Here is a 27,877-nt window from a genome sequence, read left to right as displayed (position 1 = left end):
AGGACGGGTCTCAGCACCGCCGCGACAACGCTTGTGAACGGATATGCAGATCAACGTTGGGGCCAGGCAGCGCTCCGGTGGACCAGCAACAGACTCCCCAGGAAAATACGACGGCGAAGGAGCAACAGCCCCTCGGCGCGCAGTTAAGCCGAATGCTCGTGGCCGCATACTGAAACAAGCACATGAAAATTCATGTTTTACCCAAACAAACTAAATCGTGCTTCCTGAGAAGAGCAATTTTGCTGTATGTCGCCAGTCTGTCTTTCACAAAGCCCGCGGGAACAGCGACTACGCCCCCAGTAGACGGTCCGAATGGCGGTATGGGCGCTGTTTTCATTTGCATTTCCCGAACGTCTACCGTTTTGGGTTAACATGTACGAAATTAGAAGAAAGGAAAGGGCCACAATTATCACCTGTCTATGCAAGGAGACAAGGAAATACCTCCGTACACAGCGACTCCCACCTTTAGGTCACTCGCCATCCCTTCACAGAAGCGTCAAACTGAAAAGGCGCTTTTTTTATGGAAGGAGCACAAGACAACAAGGAAGAGGGGATGTCATTGCGACTAAGGTGGGTGCAAAAATTGCGAAAATGGCCGTCTGGTTGGCCTCTGACAAGTGAGTAAATGCGGTAGAGATAAGCAGTTCTCTTTCCACCGCCCTAGAGAACCACGCTCATTTCAGAGAGAAGCACAGATACTCTCGCAATGTGCGTTAACAATTGGAACGCTAAAAAGTCAAAAAGGAGATAAAGGTTTCAGACTGATCAGACGCCACAGCATTGTCTTCTGGACTTCAAGTAAAAACACACGGGCGAGGCAGTTGAGGCGGCATGCTGGCCTGCCTCTCCCAAAAACATCTACCCTTTATGACCACTGAATCGGTCGGAAGAAGGAATCATCTGTGTTTCGCTACATTTCATTGGTGGCAGAATTCTTTCTTCATATAATTCCGTGGTCTATGATGAGTTCCCTCATGAAATCGATATTTTCTCTGCAATGCAGCACGCAAAAATAACGGAAGAAAATTGCATGTACGCTGGCGTTACCACATGCCGCGTTGCATGCCAATGAATCCGATGGTGTGAAAAGGTAACTTCGAGGCAAAAACAGACCGTGAAGGAAGGCAAACGAAGTGGGCCAAGAGCCTCGTCAGTTGAATTTTAAGTTGCGTCCACTGGATACGTGCCAATGTTCCTCCTCGCTTATAGTCAGATAGGTAGAGAGACAGGGTAGTGCCGAGGTGTCGCTGTCCCGTGTTGATATCGACACACTGCGTAGGGTCACCTTCACGCGCACACGAGACAGAGAGCTGTTTGGATATTCTGCTCTTAGTTTTGTCTCCGCCACTCAGTTCGGACCGAGCGAGAAGTGGAGACATCGTTGAGGCGAGGGATCTTGCTCTGTGAAACTGAGTACCATTTGTGAGTCCTCGATTTGACCGTCTTCGAGTGCTTCCAACGTCGACCGAGCCAGCGAGAAAGTGCCATCGTTGGTCTCCGCTCATTACGTATCGTCCGTAGGCTTCGAACCCAAATTGTCTTCTACCATAAGAAGCATGCCTGAGGGCACTGGGCCTTGCCTCTCTCTGCTCTCCGTTTGTAACATCCTCTCTGTTTTCGTTTCACGTCGGCAACATCCCCTCTTTTCTGTTTTCTTCATCCCCGTTTGTGACATAACCTCCTTTCTGTTTTCTGCCTCCCGTTAGTGACATACCCTCTGTTCTGTTTTCTGCTTCCCGTTAGTGACATACCCTCCTTTCTGTTGTCTTCGTAGTTGTCGGTGATGTTTGTGCATGAAATCTCATCTGTGGAAAACCAACATCGGGAAGGGAAACTTCTTTTTCCGGCTAACGGTGACTGGAGTTCATGCAGACACGCAAGCAACAACGCTGGTAAAGAGCAATAGTGCTCGCAACACATAGGTAGGCGCTGTAACGGAGGCTATCCAAACGATCAGGAGTACCGCTTGCTCGTGTACGTTTCTGCAGTCAGAACTCTGAGTGCGTGGTCGGCGTGGTCCCCAGTCGTGTATATTTTCTTCGTTCGTGAAGGTTTCGGCAGGTGTCTTCAAAGCGGGGACGCTGATGTTTTCGATGACAGCGTTTGAATGCAGGCTTGACGCAAGCATGCACAGCCACGCACATTAGAGTAGCCGTCATTCAAAGGGATCTAGAGTATTCCAGAATCAAGAGTGGCACTCCATTGAAAGTGTGCGTGCGGCGTCGAGTCCTCGTAGTACTTCTTGCTTCTTACGCGTGTATGGTCGACTGTTATCATTTGATCACTTGCAACCATCTGCCGCACGTGCGTCTCCGTACCTGGGGAACACGGGAGTGGACAACTTAGGCCAGTGGAGACCTTACTATCGCGTCTTCACTCCTTGACCTGCCCTGTGTGACTCTCTCATCTTGCTCTTAGACGCGAATATGCCTAAGGAGGAGCTGGATCCTATGGAACTGCAACAGTCACGTCGTGAGGGCGCTCGTGCCTCCCGATCGCATGTGGAACCAGGTGTGTCTAGGCAATTCTGGCAGTCCAATTAAGTATGGTAAACATTTGTCACAGGTGGCTAGTACATGAAAGTGGAACTCGACTTCGGCGTCCCACCAGCTCTCGACGGACGTCTGCTGGTCGCCTCGGGTGGCAGTACGCAGCTCGACTTACGAACAAAAGCGACGCGTTTAGAGCATGCAATTTATGAGGCGCCCCTACATTAGAAAGCAGGTTACCGAAACCGTCCGGGTCCGGCAAAACAGGCTCACGGCCATCCTTGTGTGACATGAATGCCGGCCTCCTCTGTGTGCGACATTCATGGAGGTGCGGTCTGTTGTTGGAAGATTCGGATTCCCCTGTGGCATGCGTCTTCGGGAGAATGTTATTCCTTATACCGGTGTTCCCTGGTCTGATTTCATTCGGCATTCATCCCTTGTTTCTCTCTCTTCGTTCTGTTCTGCCTTCCAGGAGACATGCGCATGTGTGATTTCATTTTCCTGTCGGGTGTTTGCTTCTGGGTTTTTTTGGCCGGGGGGCGGCCTATTCTTGGTGTGTGTGTCCCTGCCGTCTTGTATCGCCGATCGCAGCACCGTTGGATCTCCTCCTACCTGGTTCCTCCGCTTCGCCAGATTATGCTGCGAATCGGAAAGGCGTGGATGCTCTCCACAGGCCACATGAAACACCAGTCGCTGACCGGGTAAGCTGCAGCTGTCGTTGTCCATGTCGGTCCTAGCACTCGCGGTAATTCGTCGCCTAGCGTGGCAATGCTGTTCACAGATTGTAGAGGTAGTACAGAGCGCGAAATGAACTTGCAACAAGCCGGTGTACGTTCCTTCTGCCCTAGGAAACACCAAGACCGTTAACACGTGGGGGGCATCAGGTTGCCCGCGCACGTGTTCTTCCTAAACAAAGTGGCAGCATACACCGTATTAGAGGATTCATGCCTCATGAGGATATATTATGAAGCGTCTCACGAATTCCAGCCGTCTTCTCGCCTCTGTCCTGTGCCGTGTAGCATCCACACTGCGTGGTATGGACCTACTTGCCCGGCTTGACTACCCTTATTCCTCTCATCGGTCATGTAGGTAGGTTCTCTACTTCCATCCGGCTTGCGTGCAACCCCTCAAGAAGTTGGACCCCGTCAGCAAATCAGGCGATATATCTGGGCACGTTTGGGCGCCTGTAACTGTCCAAATCGTGTACCTGGGTGGCTGACGTGTGATTGCCCCTCGGTTAGGGAGTCTGTGCCTCATCTGTTGGAATGCACAGCCTACTGTTAGTAGTGCATATAGCTCTGTGTTCCACACCTGCACCCGGCAGTGAAAGTCCGCTCCTCTTCTTCCGCCGGTGACGATTCTTGGTCTGTCGTAAGTTTCTGCGTGTCTTTCCCATCTACAGGCATTTGCACATCTGAAGGCGTTGTTCATGATTTCGCTGGTCCGTATTTCGTCAGCATTGGTGAGTCTATAAAAATGGGGCCTTTAAAATTTTCTTCGATTAGCAATATTGTCTCCCTTTCTCCAGCAACGCCCTGCACTGTACTTTACCGTTGTCTCCACCGGCGAACACACGTACCATCTGACGAATTTTCGTGGCGAAGGCCTCATCCCGTGCAACAAAAAATCTGTTGACGCACGTGTTGTTGACGCTTTGTTCAGATCATATGGCCTTCAATCGACCTATGAGAATTTGGCGCTTGGATCCAGAACGTATGCACCATCCAGAGGATCCTACGGTAGGGGAACAAGGTTGGATATCCGTGATAATCAATGCCGACGCAAATAGCCGAAGAAATCATGTTACCGTCGGTGTCACAACTGCGTCGCTGAATCTGGGCGGAAAAAACCTTGGAGACCAGCGGTCCTGCTTCACCGACCTTCCCCTGGATGGTTTGTCTATCACAGGCACGTTCTGGATTGACACATCTGTTCATCTCACAGTTGTATTGTCTTTCCGACTTTGTGGCTGTCATAGATGTACGACAGGGCAATTGAAGCAGCGGACACTCAATTTCGCCAGACAGCCCACAATCTCTTCTGGTAAGGGCAGGACGTTTCCTTGTCCAAGATCGTACTGATATTCAATGGGCTTCGGCCCGGTCCACGTTTCTCGCCATGTTCCACACTCATGATCGCTCTCTCCCCTTCAACATCGGGAACCGTGTCCGGATGTCTCCTCTCAGCAACAATTGCCACCACCACGTGGCGGAGGCCCTAAACCACATGGCGTATAAAGGACGGAGAAACTGGTAGGCGCTGGCCACCGGCGGTGCAGTTGTCACTCCTCCCGCTGCGTCACGAAACACAGGTAGCAACATTGCTTTCAATGTAGCCGCCACTCCACCACAAAATTTGGTGGCAATTTTGTGTGAGCCAAAGCATAATCTGGCGTCTGATGCTTGTGCCCGCTAATCCGTTGCCAGACAGGGAATGCGTCTGCTGCTATTCCATGGTACGGTCGTGCTGTCACATTTTTTCAGGACTCAGTTTGACGTCTGGTGGCAGCTGGTGATCCATGGCAGTTTCTTGACGTAAGTTTTCTCAATATTTTTAGATGCAGGAAATGTTTATCGTGTAGCCATCTTTTAGTTGAAGGTCGCTTAGTAACTGTTCGGTTGTTCCGATAGTCTTCTTCGTCGATAACTGCTGCAGCCGCTCCAACAGCTCATGTTTTAATTACCCTAGTGGCCGACTCAACTTGCATTTCGGTTTGATTCGTGGGGGCTGGCGTTTTGTGGAATCTGTTGGGCGCATACACTGAACACCAGGGGGAAAGGAGACATGACGCTGTCTTGTACGGTCTTCGCTCTGTCCTTGCAGGTGGCGCGACAGCTTCATAGTTTGGGCGCCATTGATAATTCTAGCAATAATCGTTCTCGTTTGCCGGTTCGTTCTGCCCTCTCTTCCCTCTTCGTAATGCTTTCCTCGATAATATTTCAACCTCGACACAAAGACGATCGAGGAAAAAACCCAGCGGCCAAGTTACGCTTTCTGACGCAGGAACCGTCACAAACGTGGAGTCGATGTGTGAACGAGAAAAGGCGGACAAAGAACATTTTAGAGTGGATATTACGTGCTTCCAAATTGTATGAAGTACAAACCAACTGAGCAAAACTGGGCTGCATAACGGTGGCGGAAAGCATAGCTTCCATGGGAAGCTTCATGCGCTCCATCTACTCAGCAGCTACCCTACTGCTACTTGGTAAGGAACACTCATTGACGCTGCGTGATTCAACGCGTCCACATACATTTCTGCTGAGTCATTATACGCGATATCAGTCCACCTTTATTGTATCACGCAGCTCGGGGCAGGTTCAGAGGTGCGGTAGCTCCGCTGCGGACACCTGATTTTAAGCTAATGCAAAGTAGCTGTTGCCTCCAATGTGCCGTTCGTGCGAAGCCTTCCACTACAGGGCAGTTACTTGTGACCACAGTCATCGTCGGCTTTTTCCCGCGTATAGTTGGTTTGGACGTCATCAGCTTCAACCGTCGACTGGACTGCATACCTGCTGGTTCATCTTTGTGTAATACGTGACACCAAGCCATTTATCTTGTGTCTGGCAGATTTGTTTCTGAATAAATAAACACAGACTGCAGGCAGTTGTACTGCAGATGTGTTGCTTTGATCTCCACGCATTTTGTTTAAACGATGGAAATTTTCTGGACAGAAAGCTCTCAAGTTAAAGCGACAGAAGGAAAGACAGCTGACGATTTCCGCGAAGAGGCATTTCTTGTGCGCCCCTTGGCGGTAAATGCAGCAGGGCATCGGGGGTCACCGACGAGGTTAGTGTGATATTTCCACCCCACGATGGCCGGGCCCCCGCGTGTCTTGATTTCCTAACATAGCTTTTTTCCTTTCAGTGCACCAGCACTTCCATGCCGCCATATAACCGCTCGGTTAGCAAACGCCTCAGCGCAAAGTATAAGCTAGAGATAAATAATGGAGTCTCTTCACCCTTTCTTCTTCCTCTGTTGTCCTCTCTCCTTCCCCGGGGTCGCTTGACCAACCAATTGTAGCTAGCTGCTCTTCCATTTATATCGAAAATGCTTTTGTACACCACGAATTAATCTAGTCACTCAGCGAGAGCCTCAAAGTTTTGTGGAGGTCTTGCCTCAGAACTGCCATACTTCTTCATTGCTGTTTGATCTCGTGCGCACCGTCTGCGGTAACGCTCTACGCTTGTTTTTTTCATCTCTCAACATCGCCCTTCAGAATGGCGCCACGGTGATTCTCCTCGATTCTCCTCCAACCTGACTCTTCACGAGCACGTTCCCGAGACGATGGCATCTTGTTTTTTTACGACTCTTCCTCTAACAATTCACCGCCGTTACTCTAGCATCGCGGAACTCTAAGCCACAATCGAACATATTATCTTACATGACACCCGCAACTTTTGAGCGACAGCGAGAGCCTCTCTTGCTCGTAATATCCTGTACTACCCTTCCTTTCGCATAAAGCCCTCTTGCCGGGTCCGGTGTACGACAGACTCAAACGCCACCAGCTATATGGCTTTAAAATATTCCCTCTCGAACATCTTTGCTCTATGCTGAATCCGCTGGAATCCCATTGCGCGGGTGGTTCTGAAGCGTGGAACTCCAGGACTGAATTGTTGTGTACGTGGCTGGCCACTCGAAGCTGTGCCCTTCCGGCTTCCAAACGACAACGCAAAGAATGTTGCTGCTTTGAGTGGATGCTATTCGGTACCTCTCTGCGTTGAGCGGAAAACAGTCGCATGAGTCATAGCGGGAAGTTCCGCATTGAACCCAAGGCTTCGCCGTCGGTAGTAATAGAGGTTGTGTAGCTCAACTCTTCGGGTTTGCCCCACCCATATCGTGCTCTTATTTCCTGTTCGGTGATGCAGCGAGGGCTCCCTTTTTTGAGCAAAACACCTGTCCACGTCGAAAGACACCACTCGCCGCAGGATGATGTTGCGGAAGGTGTCTCGTCCTTCGTTTTCCTGTTCAACCCTCTGGTTAAAACGACACCTTCCTTGCGGCTTGAGTCACATCCCTGTCTCCACCTTCTTATGCTACCTGTCTCTGCTTCGCCGAGTGTCTTTATGTACTGGTTCCTCAACCATGGCCGCACCCCTTCGTCCATGGCGCGATTACTCCCATTCCTTGGCTTTTGCCGTGTTGACAACCTGTTTTTATCGAATGACGATGGTTCAGCTTTCTCAGGGTGAAGAAAGAATGGAGACTCAGCGACAAAAGATTAATCAGCGCAATGGTCTACAATGAGAGCTGCAGCATGGGCCCACCAACGTTGCTGACGCTTTTCCCAGATTACGTTGTTCTATGGAATTTAGCAAGTATCAGTGTTGTCTGTTTCCGTCTACTTCTGTGGTTGAAATCCGCCTGTTACGAAAAGGTACTGTAGGGACTTTCACAAGTCGCGAAGCAAAGGAGGTACACTTGTATTGGTTCTTCACAGCCCACCGCCTTTCTGGAACTTCATGCCATGCGCCCATGGCACGTTTTGGAGTCATCCGTTTTCATCTGGGGAGTTTCACGATTCATCCCCGCTTATTCCCGTTGGACGATTTCGTATTCTATAATGTACCAAACACCGTCTCACGGTGCTACATTCACGATGTACATGAACTCACGCTGCGCTGGTGTGTGTCGACACCTCGCTTTTGTCACCCGGCAGGCGTAGCGGATTAATTATGAACTCGTACACCTGTGTTCTGCCTCAAGTCTCTTTCCCCCAACACTACACCCAGCATGGCATCGGTACTAACCAGCAGGCGCTTCAACAAGCGTACGAGTCCAGTTCCGAGCTTGGTATACTCATACCGTCAGGTCCCTGCACTTGTGTATTGGAACGTTTGGACCTTCACCAAGTGCCTGCAGATATGGTGTTAGTAGTGCTGCACATGTGGTGGTGTTCCGCGGATTTTCACTGTGATCATGATTCCCTTTCGAGGGCCGAGGCAATTTTTTTCAATTGGAATTGAGAATTCATCCCTAACAGTGACCGCGAGACTTTATAAATTACCGGTGCAACTCGCGAACCTGGTTCAGCCCACCAAAGTGCCTAAATTTGTTGTCACCGTTGCTGCTAGATCGGGTACATGTCTTCGGAGCCATTTCGGACCTTGGATAGCTAGTCCGGCCAGCAATGCCCTGTTTGCGACGTATACTCTCTGTTGCGAAGACGGAGTCGGGAGGGCCTGATCCCCCTGCCTGGCTTCTTCCGTTTGATTTCCCATAATGCAGCGACGTTCTCCTATTCTGGGTTTCTCACTAATTCCAGTTGCTGAGAACTTGTTGGCTGGCGGAATACAATGAAATCTACTTGTAGAATTCTTCGGTGACGGTATCTCTGGCAATAGCCGAAGACGTGACGAATAGGACGCTGGCGTAGTTGATGTATTTTGGTTTCTCCTCGAGAAGAACCCCGTGAGATCAACACTCCCTCTACTACCAGTTAGACGCGCCCTGATGCTTAATGGCACCTGGCGAAACTGTAGCGGCCTTGTGAGAAAAGTATCGTTCCTCAATACTAGAGAGCGGCCCCGGTTGACTCGCTCTACGGGTCGTAATTACAACCCCATATCTCGCTCCGCAGTTCCAGCGACTCAGTTGCAGGTTGCACAGTTAGAGGAATCTGGATGTCATTGACCGCTAACACAACCGAAGTTCGTTACACTCTTGGACCAATTCCGCACCATGATTTTTAGCTCTCTGAGTCTTCGTCTTTGCGGATATGGTGTCTCTCGGTCTATTGAGTCCAGATTGAGTGCCGGTAGCATGGGGGCTCTTGTGCCGTGGGATTTTCCCCTCTGGGCGGCACCCTAAAATCCCTGTCGTCAGACAACAGTGTAGGCCCTCCTGCTTCCATGTTAGGCGACATCGTCACAGAGGCAGAGAGGGACCTCAGCTGCGGCTACGCCAAGATCCGAGCTCCGATGGCATCGATAAGCTACGGAGCATTCGAAACACGGGTCTGACATTGCCTGGATAAAGGTGTGACCTTTCTGGCATCCGCAGCGCCTCGCTCACGTATTCGTGGGACCGAGCGAGTTGGATATTTCTCAGAGCGTCTTTTTCCGTGATTGGGCTTAGCGCCACGAGCTTGTGTTTGTCTGTGGGGGGAATGTCCATCGCCTACAATATTTGCTTAAAGAACCTTCGATGCCGCTGTTCTTCGCGGGCATGCTATCGCGTGAAGGTGCAGTCTTTAGAAAAAAGCGGTGAAAATTCCCACATATTGAGGAATACTGGAGAACCTCCTACGAAGGATGTCACTGGACTGTGACATTGGTTGACCTCCTGCTTTGTGGTCCAGCCGGCGAACGCACAGAGCTCAACGCACAGCATCGCCCGTTTAGCTGACAGAAGAAATGACGGCAGCGTTTTGCAGGTGTGCCTCCAGAGCGTTCGGCTTCGCCCAGGTCCCAGCGACAGTTGAACTGTGATGTCAGCGGCCTTGCCTTTCGTCTGCCAAAAAGAACGAAGCTTAGTCCTTGCTACGTGACACGTGCTTGTCTAGAAACGTAGTCGTGTTGGAAATGGACATGCAGCCACAAAAGACTCTCATCGGTCAGGGTTTGACTGGCTTTTGACCCGGTGCGCTGCTGTCAGCTGTGCAGTGAGAATGGTATGACCGCTTTTCTGTAGATTTTGCAGTTCACCGTGAAAATGAGTTTGCGAACCTTAAGCTTCGCCTCGGACAAGTGGTTTAGACGAGCATACTGCTTCCGAGTGAACTCAAGGGCGGACAACCTTTAAAAACACCTCGTTAAAGCGCCCCACTTGTGGACCACCGGCCTGTCGTGACCCCACGCCAATGTACTCTTGTTCGTCTGTCCACGTATGTTTTCTCACTAAAACACTAACTCGTGAGGCAACGTTCACCAATCTCGGCTGAGGCTGACCACCGCAACGGCACTCGCTACACTCATACGAATCGTGAAGGACGCGTGCACTCATCATCTGCAGTAATTAAATGATGCGTGTCATCTCATTCGACTCACTCTGTCGCCGTGCCAACAACTTCACAGTCGAGTTAACATTACCTTTCCTCCGGTGGCATCCTTATCCAGTCGTGTCGCGGCCGACCGGCGTTCCGCTACCAGAAGGGCGAGGTGCGAAGAGGGACCCGTTCATTCACTGACATTGTGGCCGCGGAGCCTTCATCACCGGGTAGTCTGGTTTCGTCGGTGAATGGTGGTGGAAGTGTGCTGCCTTTAGAGCATTGCAAGAGGGGGAAGCTTCCATGTGAGGACAGACGACGAAGCAGTTTGCACTGCCCATGCGTTGTACGGCCGACTGTCATATTTAAGCCAGACCTGCGAGACGCCTCGTGGGAATGTGGCGCCTCTGCACTCAAAGTGCCCCCTGTCAAAGTCTCCGCATGAAATAGAACCCTGGCATTTCGCCGTGCTATCAGCGAGTCGAAGACCTATATGAATGACTTGCACGTCGGGGGCATGCGAGGCGGAACGCCTCACCTAATTTCGAGACACGGGCCGTGTGCGTGGATTTTTCACAAAGGGATCGCGAGTTTTCCAATCGGAGTTCAGCCGCACAGCGGTTTCGTCGATCCACCCGTGCACCTCTTTCCTCTCGTGGTCCGTAGGCATCACACCATTCGAACGCAAACTAGTGATCTGACCGCTCGAATGCTGTTTTTGACATTTCCAAAAATGGCTTTTCGGACACGAAACAATGTCAAATGTCGAGATTTGCAGCCGTGTATCTGATCCGGCAACCTGGTGGGGAAGCGCGTTTTCGGTGACTCACGAACACACTACCTGTGCAGTAGAACGCGTCGAATGCACAAGGATTCACAGGGCTTCACGGTGGGCACTGGGGACTGCGGCTATGCTGTGCGGCTTCAGCGGTACGACTGTCGAGGAGCAAACGGTGGAAGAGGGAGGTACCAGCGGTGTCCGCGACAGTCTCCATCTTATTACTGTGCTCTAGCGACACACTCGAACACTTGACAAACACTATGCAACATGTTGATATGTCGCGGAGATAGAGGGAACGCTGGGGAAAGACCGGGTGACCAACCAATGTTGCTGGCCACAGAAGAAAGAAAGGGACATGGAGACTCAGGCGGCTCACTGGTACTCAACATCGCGCGGGCAGGATCGTGATCATCCATCGAACCTCGGCGCATTATCGAGCTGTCACGGTAGTATGTCTCACTGCGATAAAAATTTCAGTTTTCCCTGGCGTCAAGCAAACGTTGGCGCAAGGCGCTGATGGCGCGCCGAAACCACATGTCACCACACGTGCAGAAACGAGAACATTGAAGATACCGCGGAGATTTTCGTTACACCCGGAAAAATATTCCCAGACGGCGCCCTTTCAAGAAGGTGCGGTGAAAACGAGGGTTGGTCGATTTCGCGATGACGCGTGCACTGGAGAAGCTGCGCACGAAACGTTGTGGGACTCTGCAAAAACAGGTGCCACCCGTGCTTTGCGCGTGGCCATGACGTAGAGGAGCTGCGTCAAATTTTTCCATCCTTGATGGGAGCGGGTCTTCTCAAGCTCAACGTGGGACATTTGGAAGCAGAGGAAATCAAAAACTAGCAGTACAGCGGAGTCTGTCTCAGGTACATGGACTCCGCTGCCAGAGTTGGTCGTCGTGCGTCAGCAAGGACACCAGCGAGCCCCTAGGATCTCCTGTCGGCCAGAGCGCTCTCTCAGTTTTCCTGCAATCGCGAGACCACGCCCTCAGGGGGCAGCTGCATCGAACACGACTGGTAGTACCGGAACACCGGCTGGAAACCGGGCGGTGACCGATGACGCACTGGCTCCCAGACTGCTTGAGCTCTGCCGTAACCCACGACCGTTGCTTAGGCACGCCCTGCGCGCTCGCCGACGTGCGCAACAAACGGCCGCTGTCTGCAACTTGAACGCATAGAGATGGAATCGTAACCACACCAGAGTCTGGACAGAAGCGCCGCACCTTCCGCGCTTCACGACGTCTGCGCACAATGCAACTGTGACAAGGCGGTCGCGCTGGCGCAGCGCAATGAAAGCGTGCCACGAAACACAAAAATATGGGCTTGTTGATCGGCTAGATTTGCCATTCGTCTCCTGGATAAACTGCGGTTTATTGACCCCCGTAAAGAACTGCTTCACAGGTACACCGATATGGGGGAGCGCGGCGATCCATGCGACGTCTGTCATCGGGAAGCGGTGGCCTCACCGCCCGTCATTTGGCGACGCACTCAGGAACAGATATATGGAACACAAACCTACTATTCCGCTTTTGATTGTTCCCGGCACGACGGTCTTTGTGGTTGAGTCTTCCTATGAGTAAGAGCTCGACCTTCGAAGGGACCTTACAGCCGAGACACAGACCTGGAATAGGTGTGTCCTTCACCTCTCCAACGTGAAGCCATTCGCGCGCTTGTGCTGCGCTCGTGGAGAACCAGTCTTCACGATATCGGATGCCAAAATAAGCGGCCCCCACTCCTCACAGCCCGAGTTTCACGCCAGTCGCCGCTAGCTGAATAGGATAAACGACCATAGGCTAATCATTCCAAAGCGATGCCGCGGCTCACGTAGTGGACGAGCGCAGCAATCCACCTCCGGAAGGGCACGGCGCACTACCGCCTGGGGTTGCTTTTTTTCACCCGCAAGAATTCCCAGTGCCAAATCCGTGCCCAGGGGCCCGCGTTCCAAGCTTCTTCCTAAAAGAAGGCCCTTGCTAGGCATTTTCTCTTGGCGGACTTTGTTCTTTTTGTGTGGATACGCTGTAAAAATGCGACCGGCGGTATCTTTTTGAAGGCGCCCTCGATTCGACTCAGTTTATGCCGCGGGTATCTTTTTTTTCCGGAGAGACGGCGAGGCGACAGGATCCAGAACGTTCGCACAGGGCAATCCAACAGAGAGTGCTTCCTGCTTTACCACCAGCTTCCAGCATTCAAAGATTCGAGGCAACAGAAGCTCCGGAATGAGGTGTCAGGACACTAACCTCTAGCTTCACCATCACAGTCGAAACCAGAGCAGAAGCTGCGCGCCGAGCCACACCAGATTACCTTGGATGCGCGTCACCCTGTTGCGCGAACGCTCCCATCCTGAGGCGAATACATGTGATGACCGTTGCGGAGGCGCAATCCAGACAACAGCTAGTCCCATTCATCAGCCGATAAAGTGTGGCGTATGGGGGAGTGTCAGGTACCGGCTCCAGGTGGAATTCCATGACGTGTCGCTACACCACTCCGTGGATGCCTTCTTAGTCGTTGGCTGTGAAGGATGTTTCCTGAAATCAATGCAGCGAGGTGTTCGGTGTGGAAGCTGACAGTCGGGACGTTGCCAGTGGAGGTTCACATCGCCAGTAGTGATGAACAAACCAGAGGTTGACAAGCTCACGAGGACCCTACCGTTACGATGACCAACGAGGAAGAGAAGGAAATACTTGCGAAGAGCTTGCACTGAAGCTGCGCTCAAGACACAAGCCGATAGTCTCCGCTTTCGCACCAGATAAGTACGAGTGCATTGCTGGTGATACCAGGCAGTGGGCCGACAAAGGCGCCGCTTAACATGAAGATGCGAGATCAACCAACGCCGGAGGATTGCACAACCTTCGGCGCCCACTCGACGGGTTCAGGTTAGCCTCCCGTACTCAGCGGCGAGCGCTCGCGCACAAGCGCTCCTCAGCATCACAATCCTGCGCCTCTGGATCAATTAATCCGAAAGGTTGTGCTTCGTAAACTTTGCACATCTGTTGGATACGGGCCTCTCCCCGGGGTAATCGCCAGCGGCGCCGCTCTGCAGCGCGAGGCTAAGCGGTCGCTCTATAACAACCCCTTGGCGCATTTTGCATGGACCCAGTGTTATCCCTGAAACCGCGTAATTAAACGCGGCCCGTTGCTCCCTCATCGAAACACACAAAATCCAGTCTGCGTATACAACAACGTGGTTGACCTGCGTGCTCCGATCCAGGAATATCCTTTCGCGTCGCATTTGTATCTCGTTATAAGCTGCACGCGATATGCAGCGGGGCGAGAAGTTGCTGGTTTCCTATAAGCGTTGAAGCCTGAGGACTGGCCGAACATCTGATTGCCACTTCGATGGGGGCAAATTCTGGTGGGCCACTTGCTGTACTGCGTGAAGGTGGTCGGACTCTTCCTGATGTCCAGAAAGGGGAATGCTATTTTTACCGGAGCTACCTTGGGAAAGGACGAACGATAGCGCCCGGCCGTTAGGTCATGGGCGCCTTGACATTAGTTGGTACCGTCAATTTCACTGCGAATATCGTTACATACTGTGGTGGGGTGTGCTCACATTGTTGCAATTCCAATGTAAAAAAGAGAGAGATTATCGTAGCCTGGATCCCGAATATCAATACAGTTATGCGCTAAATATTACCAGGTTCCCCATGATTGCTGTACACCACCACGCTAGTGGACCACAAATGCCAGGAACTGATAGACGGCACTCGGCAACTATCGGAGCAATGTAACTCTCATGAAGAACCAACACCGTCAGCGAGTGTATTGATATCGTAAATATTATGTCTTTGAGAGAACTCATGCCTTCTTCCTCGGCAATGCAGGATGCTGGTTTCCATGAATTGCTCCTTAGAAGCACTGTCGGCCCACCGATTCTGCACATCCCCGCGGAGAGACAAGAACGCGTAGACGTCTCACGGATGTTCGCCAGCTTGACCACCGCTCTTGTCTCACACTAGAGAAGCGGCATGCCCCACGCCTCGTCGCCACACCCCGTCTATATTGAAACATCCAGAATGTTAGGACACTACATTTCTCTTCACAGTGCCGGCGGCCATGTCGCGTATAATTCTCCTTACCGTGTATGCCGCTTCCAAATATGGACTTAATATGATGAGCGACAAAGACCTTTACTTTGCCATGATGGTCATGATTTTGTTTGAGGGTTCGCATCCCATGATCGCCTCCAGCCTCTGTATACAAACCCTCATCCGCGATATCATTTTTCCTAGCATCTTTGCTGTCGTAGTGTGACGTAAAGAACTGTGTCAGCCTTCCTCCAGAGATTACAGTGAAGACGTGCGTTGGCTCTGCTCAAGCAGCTACCTTTACTAACTAGCTTCAGTGTTACAGTCTAAGGCAATGGATCCTTATTGAGCAGAGGAACGAGACGACGCTGACGCGTATCCAGGGAAAATAATAAGTGGTGAGTAGGGCAGATTGTACAGAGGCGCCAGAAGAAGGAGCCCTGTGTGTGTGTGTGTGTGGAGACTACACGCGGAAGTCCGACGCACGGGAATCGAACGATAGCAGGTCAGGCAGCATATTATCGAAAGCCTCTTCTCCAAAATTAAGGTACCGTGGAACGAACGACTCATTCCAGCGCAGCCGATCGCTTGTCAGCATAGCAGTCCGGTCAAACAGCCGGCAATGCATTGGGGCGGGCTCGATCATTAACACGCTACTACTCCTGCATTCTGGCCTGGAGGTGATGATGTTGGTCTGGACTGTGGCCTGGTTGAAGCATCTCTTCATGATGATACGACAGCTAATCTCTGATTGCGTATCCCAATCAAAATGAAAAAGGAACTGGGGGTATCCAGCCTGGTACCTTAAAGGAACACGGGGACGAAAAAGTAAAGTGTGAGGAAATTTTGACTAACCACTTCCACTGCGCTTGTTACCTGCATCCGATATGTCCCGCTAAGATCAATCCACGAGAATGGATATGATAGGGTTTGTTCCAATAGGCTCAAACGCAGTACTGATCCGCAAAACAGACAGAGGGCTAGGTTCCGTTAAAATTTCCCGCTTCGACAAAGGTCACTTCCCTTCCAGCAAAATGCTGTCAGCCGGGCCGAAAAGATTGACATACTGGCCTTGACAAAGTCGAATAAACGCGGCTCCTTCGTCGCCGCATAGGCATTTCATCGCCCCGGCAGATATCCCAAGATTTTCCGCCTCGTCAGCGATCCCCCCAGCAAGCAATGCTATATCCAGTGAACCGCCACTACGCCAGTTGTTAATCTGCACGGTGGTGCTTGATCTCCTCGAAGAAGACGCCTATGTAACAGATAGAGAGCCACCAAGGTATGGTGAAACTAGAGTTCTGCATCGGAAATCATTTGTAGACGCAATATCTACTTATAATGTGAGGATAACAAGATGTGGTCCAACTATGATCTTTCTGTGATGAATGCCGGCTTTGTACGGAGGGTACGGTATCTTCTTTTCTTTTGTGAACTCTATTGGAACAAATGCGACAATTTCGCCCGAAGGAATGTTTACCCCTCATCCGCCAGGCCTGTCGCTGTTTTTAGTCCTGGCTGCAGGAATGTCCTGCCACGCCACGCGATGAGAGCCGAGCATGGGCAATTATGCACACAGGCGAACACGCCAAATCAATGTCCGAGCTATTGGGAATATCATTAGCCCTAAAAACTTGGATGTACATACAGGTCTGAGCTTACCGTGTTGTGCTCCTCTTGGTCACTGTCATCCTCGTCCTCATGTTCGCTCCAGCTCCTGGTGGAGACGGACCGCGAAGGCGTTAAACTGCAGCAAGAAAAGTGTTTGACAGAGACAAACGCAATCCCTAAGGCGACACCGAGGAGGTGTGTGTGATTAGCAGGCCAGTAACTTTCATAGTGTCGGGCTGATCAAGAGTGTATTTCAAAAAGGCGACCGTCCAGGGAAGACAGATTTATCGTGATGGCACGAACGATTCGAACCTGGAAGACAAACATCGTTACAGCTGTGGAGCGAGTTTTTTTGCAATAGCCTAGAGGGCGGAAACCACAGTAGTGCCAGGTACGTTCCTATTTGTGTGGCAACTTGACAAGAACTCTTTCCTGTTTCATCAACACCCATCTTTTGACCTACTCGGCCGGCAGTAGAGCGGCGACATGGCTGAGGAGTTCCGATGTAGACGAGATGGACGCGGAACGCCCCGACATATCGTTATCCCCCACTTTGCTGTCTTTCATATTGCATCTCTCCAGAGCGTCACCCAAATAACACAGGAGATGACTTGTACGGATTGCTTCCTTCATATCAGAGAGCAGGCTCGGGCCAGCTCCCCAATAGACAGCGACCTCTTCGATGTGATCAGCGACCTCTATGTCCTCAGGCGTCGTGTATCGAATAGGACCCTCCCACTTCTGCAAGAACCATGACAGTATATGTGCTGTTGGAGGCAGATGACAGCAGACGATTCGTTCATCGTCGTCGACTGAAGCATCATGGTGTGGTATGTCGGGAAACACCCGCATAGATGTCTGGTCCATTGACCGGCGAAAGTCGTCTGACGTTTGCATGCCTTGCTTTCCGGTTTTCCTTCCGAGATGCTTGGATTGCGTCGACTTCTCAGTTGCAACCATTGTGGCATCGCTTTCACACGGCCGATATCTCGTACCACTTGTTTTACGCAGTTGCTGGTTGTGTGTTTCCTCCGGCCTTCTGACATGTTCTACCCGCAAAAGAATATCCCTTGGAAAGCGTAGTGATATCTCCCGCTGGTGGGCTGTGGTTCCACAGGACAAAACAATGCGAGACATTCTGAATAGATGACGCTTCCGCTGCTTGCAGGGATTCGTTTGGTTGGATATATTTGCTTTGGTGTGCGTGGATGGCCCTTTTTGTTTCACGTTTCGCTGTTTTGAAGCCTCTGTTGTTTCCCAAGGTTCGACTAGTGCAAAACGAGGAGCCACATTGCTAGCGTGGCTATGGCTTCTTGGTGGTAAGCTTACCGGTAGACAATATGCGTTTAAATGCAGCTGCTAAAAGAGCGGAGAACTTCCGCCATCCAGGAAATTTTCGCATAAGGAGAAGACCACGAGGTGGATGGTAGGATGTTTCTGCCTGTAGGAAGCTGGTGCAAGCGGCCTGAGCTCCCTCCACGTGAAAAGACAGGCCTGTTGGATATCTCTCTTCATCTTTTTCATCCTTCCCGTGCTTCGACGCCTTCGCAGGTAAGGTTTCGCCAGGATCCGAACAAGTTGCTGTCGCTCTACAAGAGGTATCATCGGTTACCCCGGCAGGACCAAGACTTGCGTCGTGCAGTCCACCGGTGTCTAGTGGTGGGAGCCAGTATTCCGCTTGAGGTAAGCAATTCGTGGTACTTGCATATGCCCTCACACCCTCATCGCTGTGTTCCGATCTGAGCGACTCATCTCTGCTCTTAGCCTTCGAGCGAATCTGTACTCTTCCATCGAGCAAGAACCCTAGCAAAGCTGTGCAAATATCGCCGCAGAGGAAAATTGTAGTTGACGCAGACAAGGAAACCACCCTTTCAAGGAGACGTATTGACTCGGTTACTCGATTGAGGGTAACGAATGTCCTGATATCCCAGAAATCCGGACAGTACATAGTCATGACTGTTACCGTCCGCTTGTTCTCACTCTGTAATGATTCTCCCGCGAGTCCCGCCTGCAGGGATATTTGGCGTCGTATGGAATCAACTACGTAATCAACAACTGAATTGAAGCCCCAGCACCGTCTTGTTTTTTCTTTCGTCTCTTTATACCGCGCTAATATTGCCTGCCTGATGTCTTGTAGCTGATGACCCATGAACATGCAAAGGCTCTCCTGAAAGCGACGGAAGCGCGGGCCTAGTATTCGTCTCGCTGGCACCATTGACTGCCAGATGGTAATGGGCCACGATGAATTGATGTCATATGTGGGGAAATAGTCGAGGACAATTGTGTCAACTCCTAGTACGTGAAATAGCAAAGTGATGTGCCTTTCTTCGTTGTATTCCTGGGAGGCCTTCCGTTCGTCCACCAATGCGGGGACGTCGCCATCCGAATTTGCGTTAACGACCTCTCGCTCGACTTTGTCAATTTGCTTTTCGTAGATGCAGTCAAGCGCTAGCCCCATGAACCGGGCCCAGTCACTGATGAAGTACACAACTGTCTCCTGGGAAGTCTCTGCAATCTGCGGTCCTCTCGCTGAATCCCACTCCTCCGGAAGCTTTTCATCAATAAAATCCCATATATCCTCCTTGGTACTCAGAAAACGAAGAACTGCATCGTGCTCCTCGCATATCAGTCCAAGTAACTCAAGTAAAACGTCCTCAATTGCTGTAGCATTCGTCGTTGTAGGCATATCGAGAACTACTAGTACCTGCTGTGTCGATACTTCCATCATTGTTTCAACGGTATGGAACAATTTTCCGAGTTGCACCTCAATTGCGTCTCGGCGTTCATCATCAGAACCCGTAAGATTTTGCCCAGGAAGAGGGCCTCCTAACAGAAGAACCGCGTTTTGGCCTGAAAAGTTAGGTGTCAACGGCACGACTCATGGAGGGAAGGAGTGATTTCGAGAGACCACCATCGAGGCTATTTGCTCTTTGTCGACCGATACACAGAGATTGTAAAAGCATGCACAGGTGAAACTCAAAAGCGTCGGAACCCATAGGAATATATAGGATTTGATTTGCATAATGCACAATGCAGCAGATGGAGAAGCACTGTTTGGTGTGGAGTGCTACAAAATAATGCGGCTTTACATTTTATTGAGGAGCAGGTAGGAATTCTGGCATAGCGAAAATCTCTTGTAAACACGGGAATTGCAGGAATGCAAGCAGAGTAGGGTGAGAAGACTTTCTGCTGAACGCAACGATGTCTCACACAGCTGGAACTTAATGCACTATATTTTATATCCACATCGTACTGCCGTCCATCGCAATCCTCTACCTCAGGAGATTGCGAGTCTCGATTCTCGTGGTGCTCGGAGCGACGGAGGACACACCGACAGCGAGCGGAGCTAACGAAAAATGGAAGTACAGTCTAGGGGGGTTATCGTGGCTGAGCCGAAAAAAGGACAGATAGCATGTCACCGAAAGGTACTGCGACCGCATATACGTAGTGGTCGAAGGTGTCGCTAACCTGGCGCAGCCTTCTCGAGGTCAACCTTCATGCAGACATCGCCCAGGAGTTTCATAGCGGCAACTTTCATATTTTCCAGATTCTTCTCTGGTGTCGCCTGTGTTAGGACATCCAGTCCTGTATTGTCGAGCTTGTCCGCGAAATTGTTCAGCAACACGTCATTAGCGTGGCTCAAAACCGCGTCGTAATCCCACGTTTCCAGGTATTGGCTGAAATTTCTGGCCAAAACTTCTGCAGCTGGCGCCTGCCAGTCCGGTATATTGGTCGTGTGTAGGCGGCCCCCTCGCGAGGCTACTTGGCCTTCTTTGTTTGACCAATGCAGGGGTTTCTTAACTTCAATCTGAGTCGAATGTCGTTGTGTGGGAATGTCGTCACTGGGCTTTGTCGAGGACAAAGATGGCTGGGAGGCTCGGGAGTCAGGAATATCCGCCGCCGAGGAAACTGATGCGTCCGCTAGTTTGAATCCTGAACGGTCACTCAGCTATCAGCAAGGCCTTCTCTCTTTAAGTTTCCAAATATAAGCACGTGAGGAAGTCATATCGGATTGGCCTCTCCTTTTACAACTGGCCAGCTGTTGTCAGGGGATTAATATAAGAATTGTATCTGTACTTCAGGAGCGGCGTAATGGCAGAGCAGAGGCTGATTGCAGAAGCCGTAAAGTTATCATGCATCTGTTGATAAATTCCATCGAATTCGTCGACACGGCCAACGTCTTACTGTAGATACAAAACGGGAGGAGCTGAGCAACGTTTTTTGAATGACAAACTTTTCTTAGCCATCATATCAGTAAGGTGGACTGATTGTCCTTCACAGTTTCTGAGTGATCGTTGCGTCCTGTGAAAGTGGTCCGGACGATCTCAGCAAAGCTACTTCAAAATAATCTGTCCTACCCGAAGGGAGCCATTGAGGCATCATGGGCGGCTGTCCGGCTTGGTCCCGAGCGTCCGCGATGGCGCTGCAACATGCTGGCACTAGCGTAGCAATAATGGATTCCATCAGAGAGGCTGCAGCTCGAGAGTATCGCGCTCGGGACTCTTGGGCAGTCGTTATGAGACTCTGAAGGCGTAAGGCAAAGCATCTCTTCTCCTCCAGATGAATGTCGTCCAGCATGAAGATTTCGTCGAACAACAGCGCAAGTGATAGTGACTCGTCAGTCCCAGGATGGGCATTTTTTGGCCCGTGGTGCGACCACGCTGGATGCGGAGGACCGCCATTGTTCGTTTCTTCGGATGGCAGAGCTTCCTTGAAGGCTCGGACGTCGTCACGAATCTTTGTAAATTCCTTTATAATCGCCTCCGAACCGTCTACGCGATAGAATGAATTGACGTGCTCAAATGTGTATGCTTGGATATTCGCCCGTTCCACACCTGTACATGAAACGTGGTCGACAAGGAACCGGAGGGGCACAAGACTATGAAGCGAAGAAATTCTTCCAGGCGATGGTGTTGACAAGGTACCACGCTATTTTGTGGTAAGTGAAAACTGTTGGACTCAAAATAGTGTGACTCCGCAGACCACACCGCGGCCCTAGTGGCAACACCTACGTCTTTCGAGTCGTCCGCTCGTAGAGATCCTTTGTGCCACAGTCCTCTGAAACATTACTTACGTTGGTCTGGCATGTGGCTGTACGATAAACTGTCCACGAGATGTAAGAGAGTCTCGTTGATGTACTGTGCCATCACCCGCCGGCAAAGACGCTGTTCCAACTCCTGGACAGAAGCTTCACCGTCATCGACGCCGCCTACTGCCGCCCAAATAGGCACTAACATGGGAGTCTTTGTATCTCCCGGGGGTGTAAGCTTCAGCCTCCACATTCCGTGGTACACTCCCTGGCGGGTCGCCCGAAATGAAAATTGAATACGTTCGGCGTTACCAGGAAGAATGATCCCTTTGAATGACCTGCAAAACAGCCGGCCTACACATCCGGCTGCAGCCTCAAACGGCACATGAAACTGATGCTTCATCCCAACAACAAAACGGCGGGGCGCTCAGCCTCAGACGAAACATGGGAACCAAATGTGGATACCGCGGGGTCGGAAATACTTGTACACGGTCTGAAATGAAAAGAATCGCTTATCGGTTCCCATCCAAACGGCATATGACAGGACGACCATTTCGTTGCTTTGTTATCGATGGTGAGTTTTGACCTAGCTGCCTTGGTGACAGGAATGCAGTTGACATTCGCAGAATGAATATCAATCCCGTTGTAACAGTGAGATACGAAAAAAAGCGATCGTAGCTATTTGTGTAGCCGGCGGAATTACGTCGCGTCCCTGTACCGTTTCCGTATGTCAGACTCTTTGTTCATCTGCAGCTTTACCAGAGGTTCTGCTGGAGAGGTTGAAAGCGGTTCACTTCACTCACCTGCTGTATCGGCTGGAAACGAGACGATGCCACTGTCATTCCTGATCAAGACGTCATTGGACGTGTCAAACGCGGTTTTCTCAGGAGTCCAAACGAAAGAAAATGCCACTCTGCCAGTGTTGCGGAGCTCAAGTGAAGCCGAAGCCACCTGATTTACTAGTACTGAGAAACAGAGCCGGGATGGGATTAACGTAAACATTGCACCTGGAAGAAAAAAAGTGGACAGGCAAGCCCGAGAGCTTTAACGAGATTGGTGCTCTTCACTGCGAGTCGTCAGTGTTCAGCCATCCCCTCGGATTGAAGGGATGATACGTAGCACATACATATATGTCATCTGCATGCAGACACACGGTGACACGCACTTATTCACATAGCGTACGCACATGAACCTACGCCCACACGTATTTACGATCATATATATCTATAGAGACACGAGTTACAGACTGCCATCCCTTTATATATACATGAAGGCACCTACAACGTCGACTCTGTCTGTGGCTGAAGATTGGTAGGCCCTTAGCTGGCGTGCACCACCTTCAGTTGTGGCTTCCTGGTGTTGTGGTCATACCGCCTGCGCCACGAAGCCCGACAGACACGGAAGAGTCGAGTTTGTCTTCAATTTCGGAGAACTCAGCGGACGGAGCCTGTGGGATGGACACGGGCAACTTCACCTGCTCTCCTCCTGAAAGGTGTTTCTGCCCTGCGTACATCAGATTGAAGGTTATACTTTCAAATGAGGCTGCATGCACTTCTGGTGTGTCAGCCGTGGGTTGAGCAAAGCTACGCAGACCTACTTCTAATGGGCGTTCCCACACCTGTCGATACGGATCAACTTCTAGTTTGTAAACTTGGGCGCCTGCGCCGGTGTAGGTAGTTCCGCCGGAGGATTGTATCGTAGAACATAAACTTACCAGTTATAGCCAAGTAGTCACAATAGTTGGCAACAGAGCCTTCTGAAGGCTGCTCGTCCTTTCTCCATTGCCCTTGTCTACTTACACTCGGGGAATCTTTCCGGTGGCTCTTGTTTTCTTTTTGTGCGCAATGCCTTGCGAAATCCACGTTTGTCTGAAGAAAAGGAAAAAATCCATGCGATTGAGAGGACAAGTGCTGCTCCCTGCTAGGTTCCAAAAAGAGACCAGCGCGTAAGCCATATATATATATATATATATATATATATATATATATTACAAATGAGATACTCATGTGCAAGCGAGTGGCAGATATCGTAGTGTTTACCACAAAATTTGCATTTAGTGCACGTGCTTAACGGTTATACATGTACACTTATCACAAATACATTTCTGCTCTTGATTCGTCCAAGCCTCCAAGGGAAGTGTACGACACGAGCAGCGAAACACGATTCCGAGTTACAACACGTGTTTAACGCTCAAATGGCAGCGTGGGTTGATTTTGTCGCCCGGTGTAGTATGATGTGTTAAGGAAAAGGCTGAAGGTTATGTGTGCCTTGTTGCCTTCAACAGGACAGGAATTTACCGACAACACCCCGAAATTGCATAACGCGCCATTTTCTGGGACCGGGCAGGGATATCGAACGACAATTTCTGGCTCCCGTTTTCTTCGGCAGATTTTGACGAAAAGCCCCGAATCTGGGTTTCCTATTGGGCGAACAGTTTCTCCACAGCTCCTTAAAGAGAGGCACCAGTCCACGAGTTCTTTGTCGGACGATGATGCTGTCATCGCGTCGCTGTTCCCCACCTGACGCATCGCATAGGATACGCATCGTGAAAGGAACCGTATTATACGAAATATCAGGTACGAAACGGAAGTGCTTCGAGAAATCGGCGTTTCAAGCTGGTGTTTCAACGCACCCCTGGGATGCGGCCGTAATGCCGAGTGCTACTTGATCAACTCAATAAAGCGCAGCGCAGTGCTCCGAATTAATATTCTACTGTCCCCTGTTCACAAATAATTATTGTCAGCGTGTTGTCGGATTAGGCTTGTCTACATTTCAACTCAGCTGACCCTACGTTTGACTTCCTCTCGCTAAAACCTTGATTTTCAGATGCCTAGGATGCTGACGGTACGCTCTACATCGGGAACTCGTCAGTTGTCCAGTAGTAGCAGCGCACGGACTTTCAGTTTTCAGACTAATTCAAAGGAATTCCCTTCCAAGGTAACAGGACTGCTTACTTCATTGTTGCCTCTGTATTTTGCTGACTGTGTAAGCAGCGTATCCTCAATCGGCCGGGAAAGTCGCGCTGCGGCAGTTCGTTGCAACCTCTCCCAGTAATTTTGTATGCTGTAGTAGGCCATCAGAGCCCGACTGTCTCTTTCCATCTCCCATGAGCGACGACAGGACGCATGCTTCTGTAGTGTCCTCTCCCTTTCATATTTAGGTTGATCCCGCCTATTCTGGAAAGGACCAGAAAGAAAGTCATGTTGTCCAACAGGTGCCACTTTCTGTCCTGGATAAATGCTATGGCGTTCTTGTTGACATTGGTTGCCCTTTCCGGCTTCAGCTCTCTGCACTGAAGCAGAACTACGGGCTGCTGCCCGGACAATACTGGCAATGCTGATGGTTCCATCGACCTCCTCATCTTCCCTTCGCAGACGCCTTCGTACGAAAATAACGTTTTTAAATTGAGAGCGACTACTTCCTGATACCATCTGTTGCGGAGCAGTGAGGCCCTCACACGGTAGATTCGGAGTTAGCAGTGGACTGCTGCTGGTCTGGTGCGCCGACATTCTTCCACAGTGGAACACAATGAAAGAAGCCTTTATAGTCACGGAAGAAACATGGGATAGAGAGACACGTTGCGTATAGACATGAAAGCGTAGAGGATTGGAGCCAGGAGAAAACGAACAGTTTTAGTCGATGCTGACTGTTCATCATAATGAACGGACACGAAAGACAGTGATACGGGTGGTGGCCACAATCATTAGGGACAATCTTGCCAAATGTGTTACATGGGTCACTCGTTGTCGAAATACTCGGAGTGATCCTCTGAGTGCAAGAGTCGAATGGTAAGCCACATGTTTGTGGCCAGCGCTCATTCGTCGTGTCTTCCAAGTTGGTGTGGTGCTTAGAGCACCACAATTGCGGACTCCACTTTCTGGGACAATCAGAGTTCCACAGTAAAGTTGTCATGAAACACAGCTGATGCAAGAGCAAGTTCGGCGAAATTTCAACAGAGGGGAGAGCGGCCCCCTTATTTTGACATGCCTGTTGGCAGCGTCTGTGAGAACTTGCACAACACCACACATGTGTAAGCCCATCACCCGAACGAGGAGTTATGAAGTCTGGGAATAAATATGCTATCCTACAGTCCACACTGCATCTTCGGAACAAACAGCAGTTATCCGTGTGCAAATCCAATTCGGCCCTGTGTTTTCGTTGATTTTTCGGTTCTGGTGGGCCTCCAGTCGTAGCCCGGTTGTTTCGAATAACAATGCAGAATATCGTTTTGGCATTGAAATCGGCCCCGCGTTTCATCGTCGAAGATTGCGTGTCGTCAACAAGTCGCTCGACAATCCTCTGTTGCCCTTTTCCGGAAGCTACTTTGCTCATGGGGTCTATGCATGCGACGGTGGTCTCGACACGATATCCTAATTGTCCTGGTTTACACCTCAGTACCGGACCCAGACAACCTCCAAGAGCAGCAATATTTGGGTCTGAAAACATATGACAGGATTTTATTACCAGATCCCAATTAGCGCCCTTGCTTGACTGACATGCTGCTGTAGCGGCGAGTGCGTATGGCCGGCTCTTGACTCAACGTGCCAGCATACAACTTACGAAACCACGACGGTTGCTGGTACCTTGATCGATATCAAGAGCACAATTTTCCGACGAAACACGCCGACAATGTACGCTTTTGGGTGCAAATCCTGGATAACACAGACCAGCTCAGAATTTCGGAACCTGTAGCGCGGACCCTCTGATGGAGCAGTCTGCATGTACCGGGGTGTGTTACACGATACTAGCAGACGCCAGGAAATAATACAATTAAGAAAAACCAACCTTCACTGCCAAATATCTAATCTTGCTAGCCTACCGTGCATTTTCCCCGAAATATCATTTCCCTACCTTAGTGACGATGGCCGTTTTCGACCGTTTTCTCGTTCGCACAACCACGTTCGCTGTAGTCACTCTTCTTTGTCAGTCCAGGCGTCAGCCTTGGCCCTCGCTGAACCGTCCGCAACTAGCTGAAATAGAGCAGACTTACAACCGACTTCAGAAAGACCCATCGCATATTCTGTAGCGTGGCGAACGGATGCCGCATGCTCACTCTCGGGACATTGCGAGCACGTTTCAGTTGTCTGACACCTGAATCAATTCCGACGCTTCTCGGCTATGGCTCAAACGACGCCATAATGCCTTGTCGCCCCCTTCAATATCTCTTTGCGTTAAGGATAACACAGTCCGGCACACAGGATAGACGAATCCTATCGGAATACACCAAGGAAACGATGCGTGGAACAAGCTAGCATTCACCAAAAGACGAACTGCATCTGCCCGTCCTCTCTTGCACCCCTGAATGGATATCAAGACATTGGTAATCGGAGAGAGGACTCTCATTTGTGCTCTCCTGTCTGTCCTTGGTATGATGAACCTGCGTTACACGGGAGTCGCGCTGGACCTCTCGGTTATGTGCTCTTTGTGTAGCAAAAAACGAGGGAAATCGGCGATTTTGGCTGGTTGGAGTGCGATCGATACATGCGAACGACTCCTGTGCTTGTAAAGCCATATAAAGAAGGGACATGCCGTTTTCGGTGCTTCATACAGTATACGCTACATAAGCGGTCGATTGTATTTTCCTCAATCTTTACCTTGTGTGCAGAAGAGAACTCTTTGCCAGGCCTCGTTCCCGTGTCGGCAAAGTCTAATTAATAACAGGGTGTTGCCTGTGAGCCGCTCCCGTGGTCGGATTTTTCTCTGTGTCCACCTATCGGTAAATACCCCTATATCCGATATTTATCTACCTGTACATATAAGTGTATATATCTAGCTGCTTGACTATGGATCACTAATTATTCATATATGCGCCTATATACCGATGTATGCCGTTACGGGCGTACACCCGATCGAAAGAGGTGCTATCGGACGGAGCTTTGAACTCGTCAAGGGACGAGTTACCTCCATGCTTACACAAGCTGCTTCATCACCAAGTTCCCGAAAGCCCTAACTGTTTCAAGCACATGGGTAAATGGCGTCGGCCATGCCGCAGGCGATCTAGGGGCGGCGCACCAC

General features: G+C 50.6%; 2 protein-coding genes across 2 annotated transcripts; one reads left to right on the top strand and one right to left on the bottom strand.

Annotated features, from left to right (window-relative positions):
* Positions 1–4,156: 4,156 nt before the first annotated feature.
* Positions 4,157–5,027, top strand: NCLIV_031120 (hypothetical protein; the record flags this gene model as incomplete). The annotated part of the gene is made up of 4 exons (XM_003883308.1): positions 4,157–4,228; positions 4,468–4,532; positions 4,676–4,741; positions 4,973–5,027. 4 exons carry the CDS (start codon positions 4,157–4,159, stop codon positions 5,025–5,027), a joined length of 258 nt encoding a protein of 85 aa, XP_003883357.1.
* Positions 5,028–15,324: 10,297 nt separating this feature from the next.
* NCLIV_031110 (conserved hypothetical protein) lies at positions 15,325–22,864 on the bottom strand (the record flags this gene model as incomplete). The annotated part of the gene is made up of 8 exons (XM_003883307.1): positions 15,325–15,387; positions 16,885–16,969; positions 17,297–17,574; positions 19,133–19,494; positions 20,302–20,766; positions 21,192–21,668; positions 21,908–22,045; positions 22,666–22,864. The coding sequence occupies 8 exons, from the start codon at positions 22,862–22,864 to the stop codon at positions 15,325–15,327; spliced, it is 2,067 nt and encodes a 688-aa protein (XP_003883356.1).
* Positions 22,865–27,877: the final 5,013 nt, after the last annotated feature.

The sequence above is a fragment of the Neospora caninum genome, chromosome VIII, assembly GCF_000208865.1.
Source record: "Neospora caninum Liverpool complete genome, chromosome VIII".
NCBI lineage: Eukaryota > Apicomplexa > Conoidasida > Eucoccidiorida > Sarcocystidae > Neospora > Neospora caninum.
Note: the sequence above shows the minus strand (reverse complement) of the source record. Positions and strands in the feature narration are given on the sequence as shown.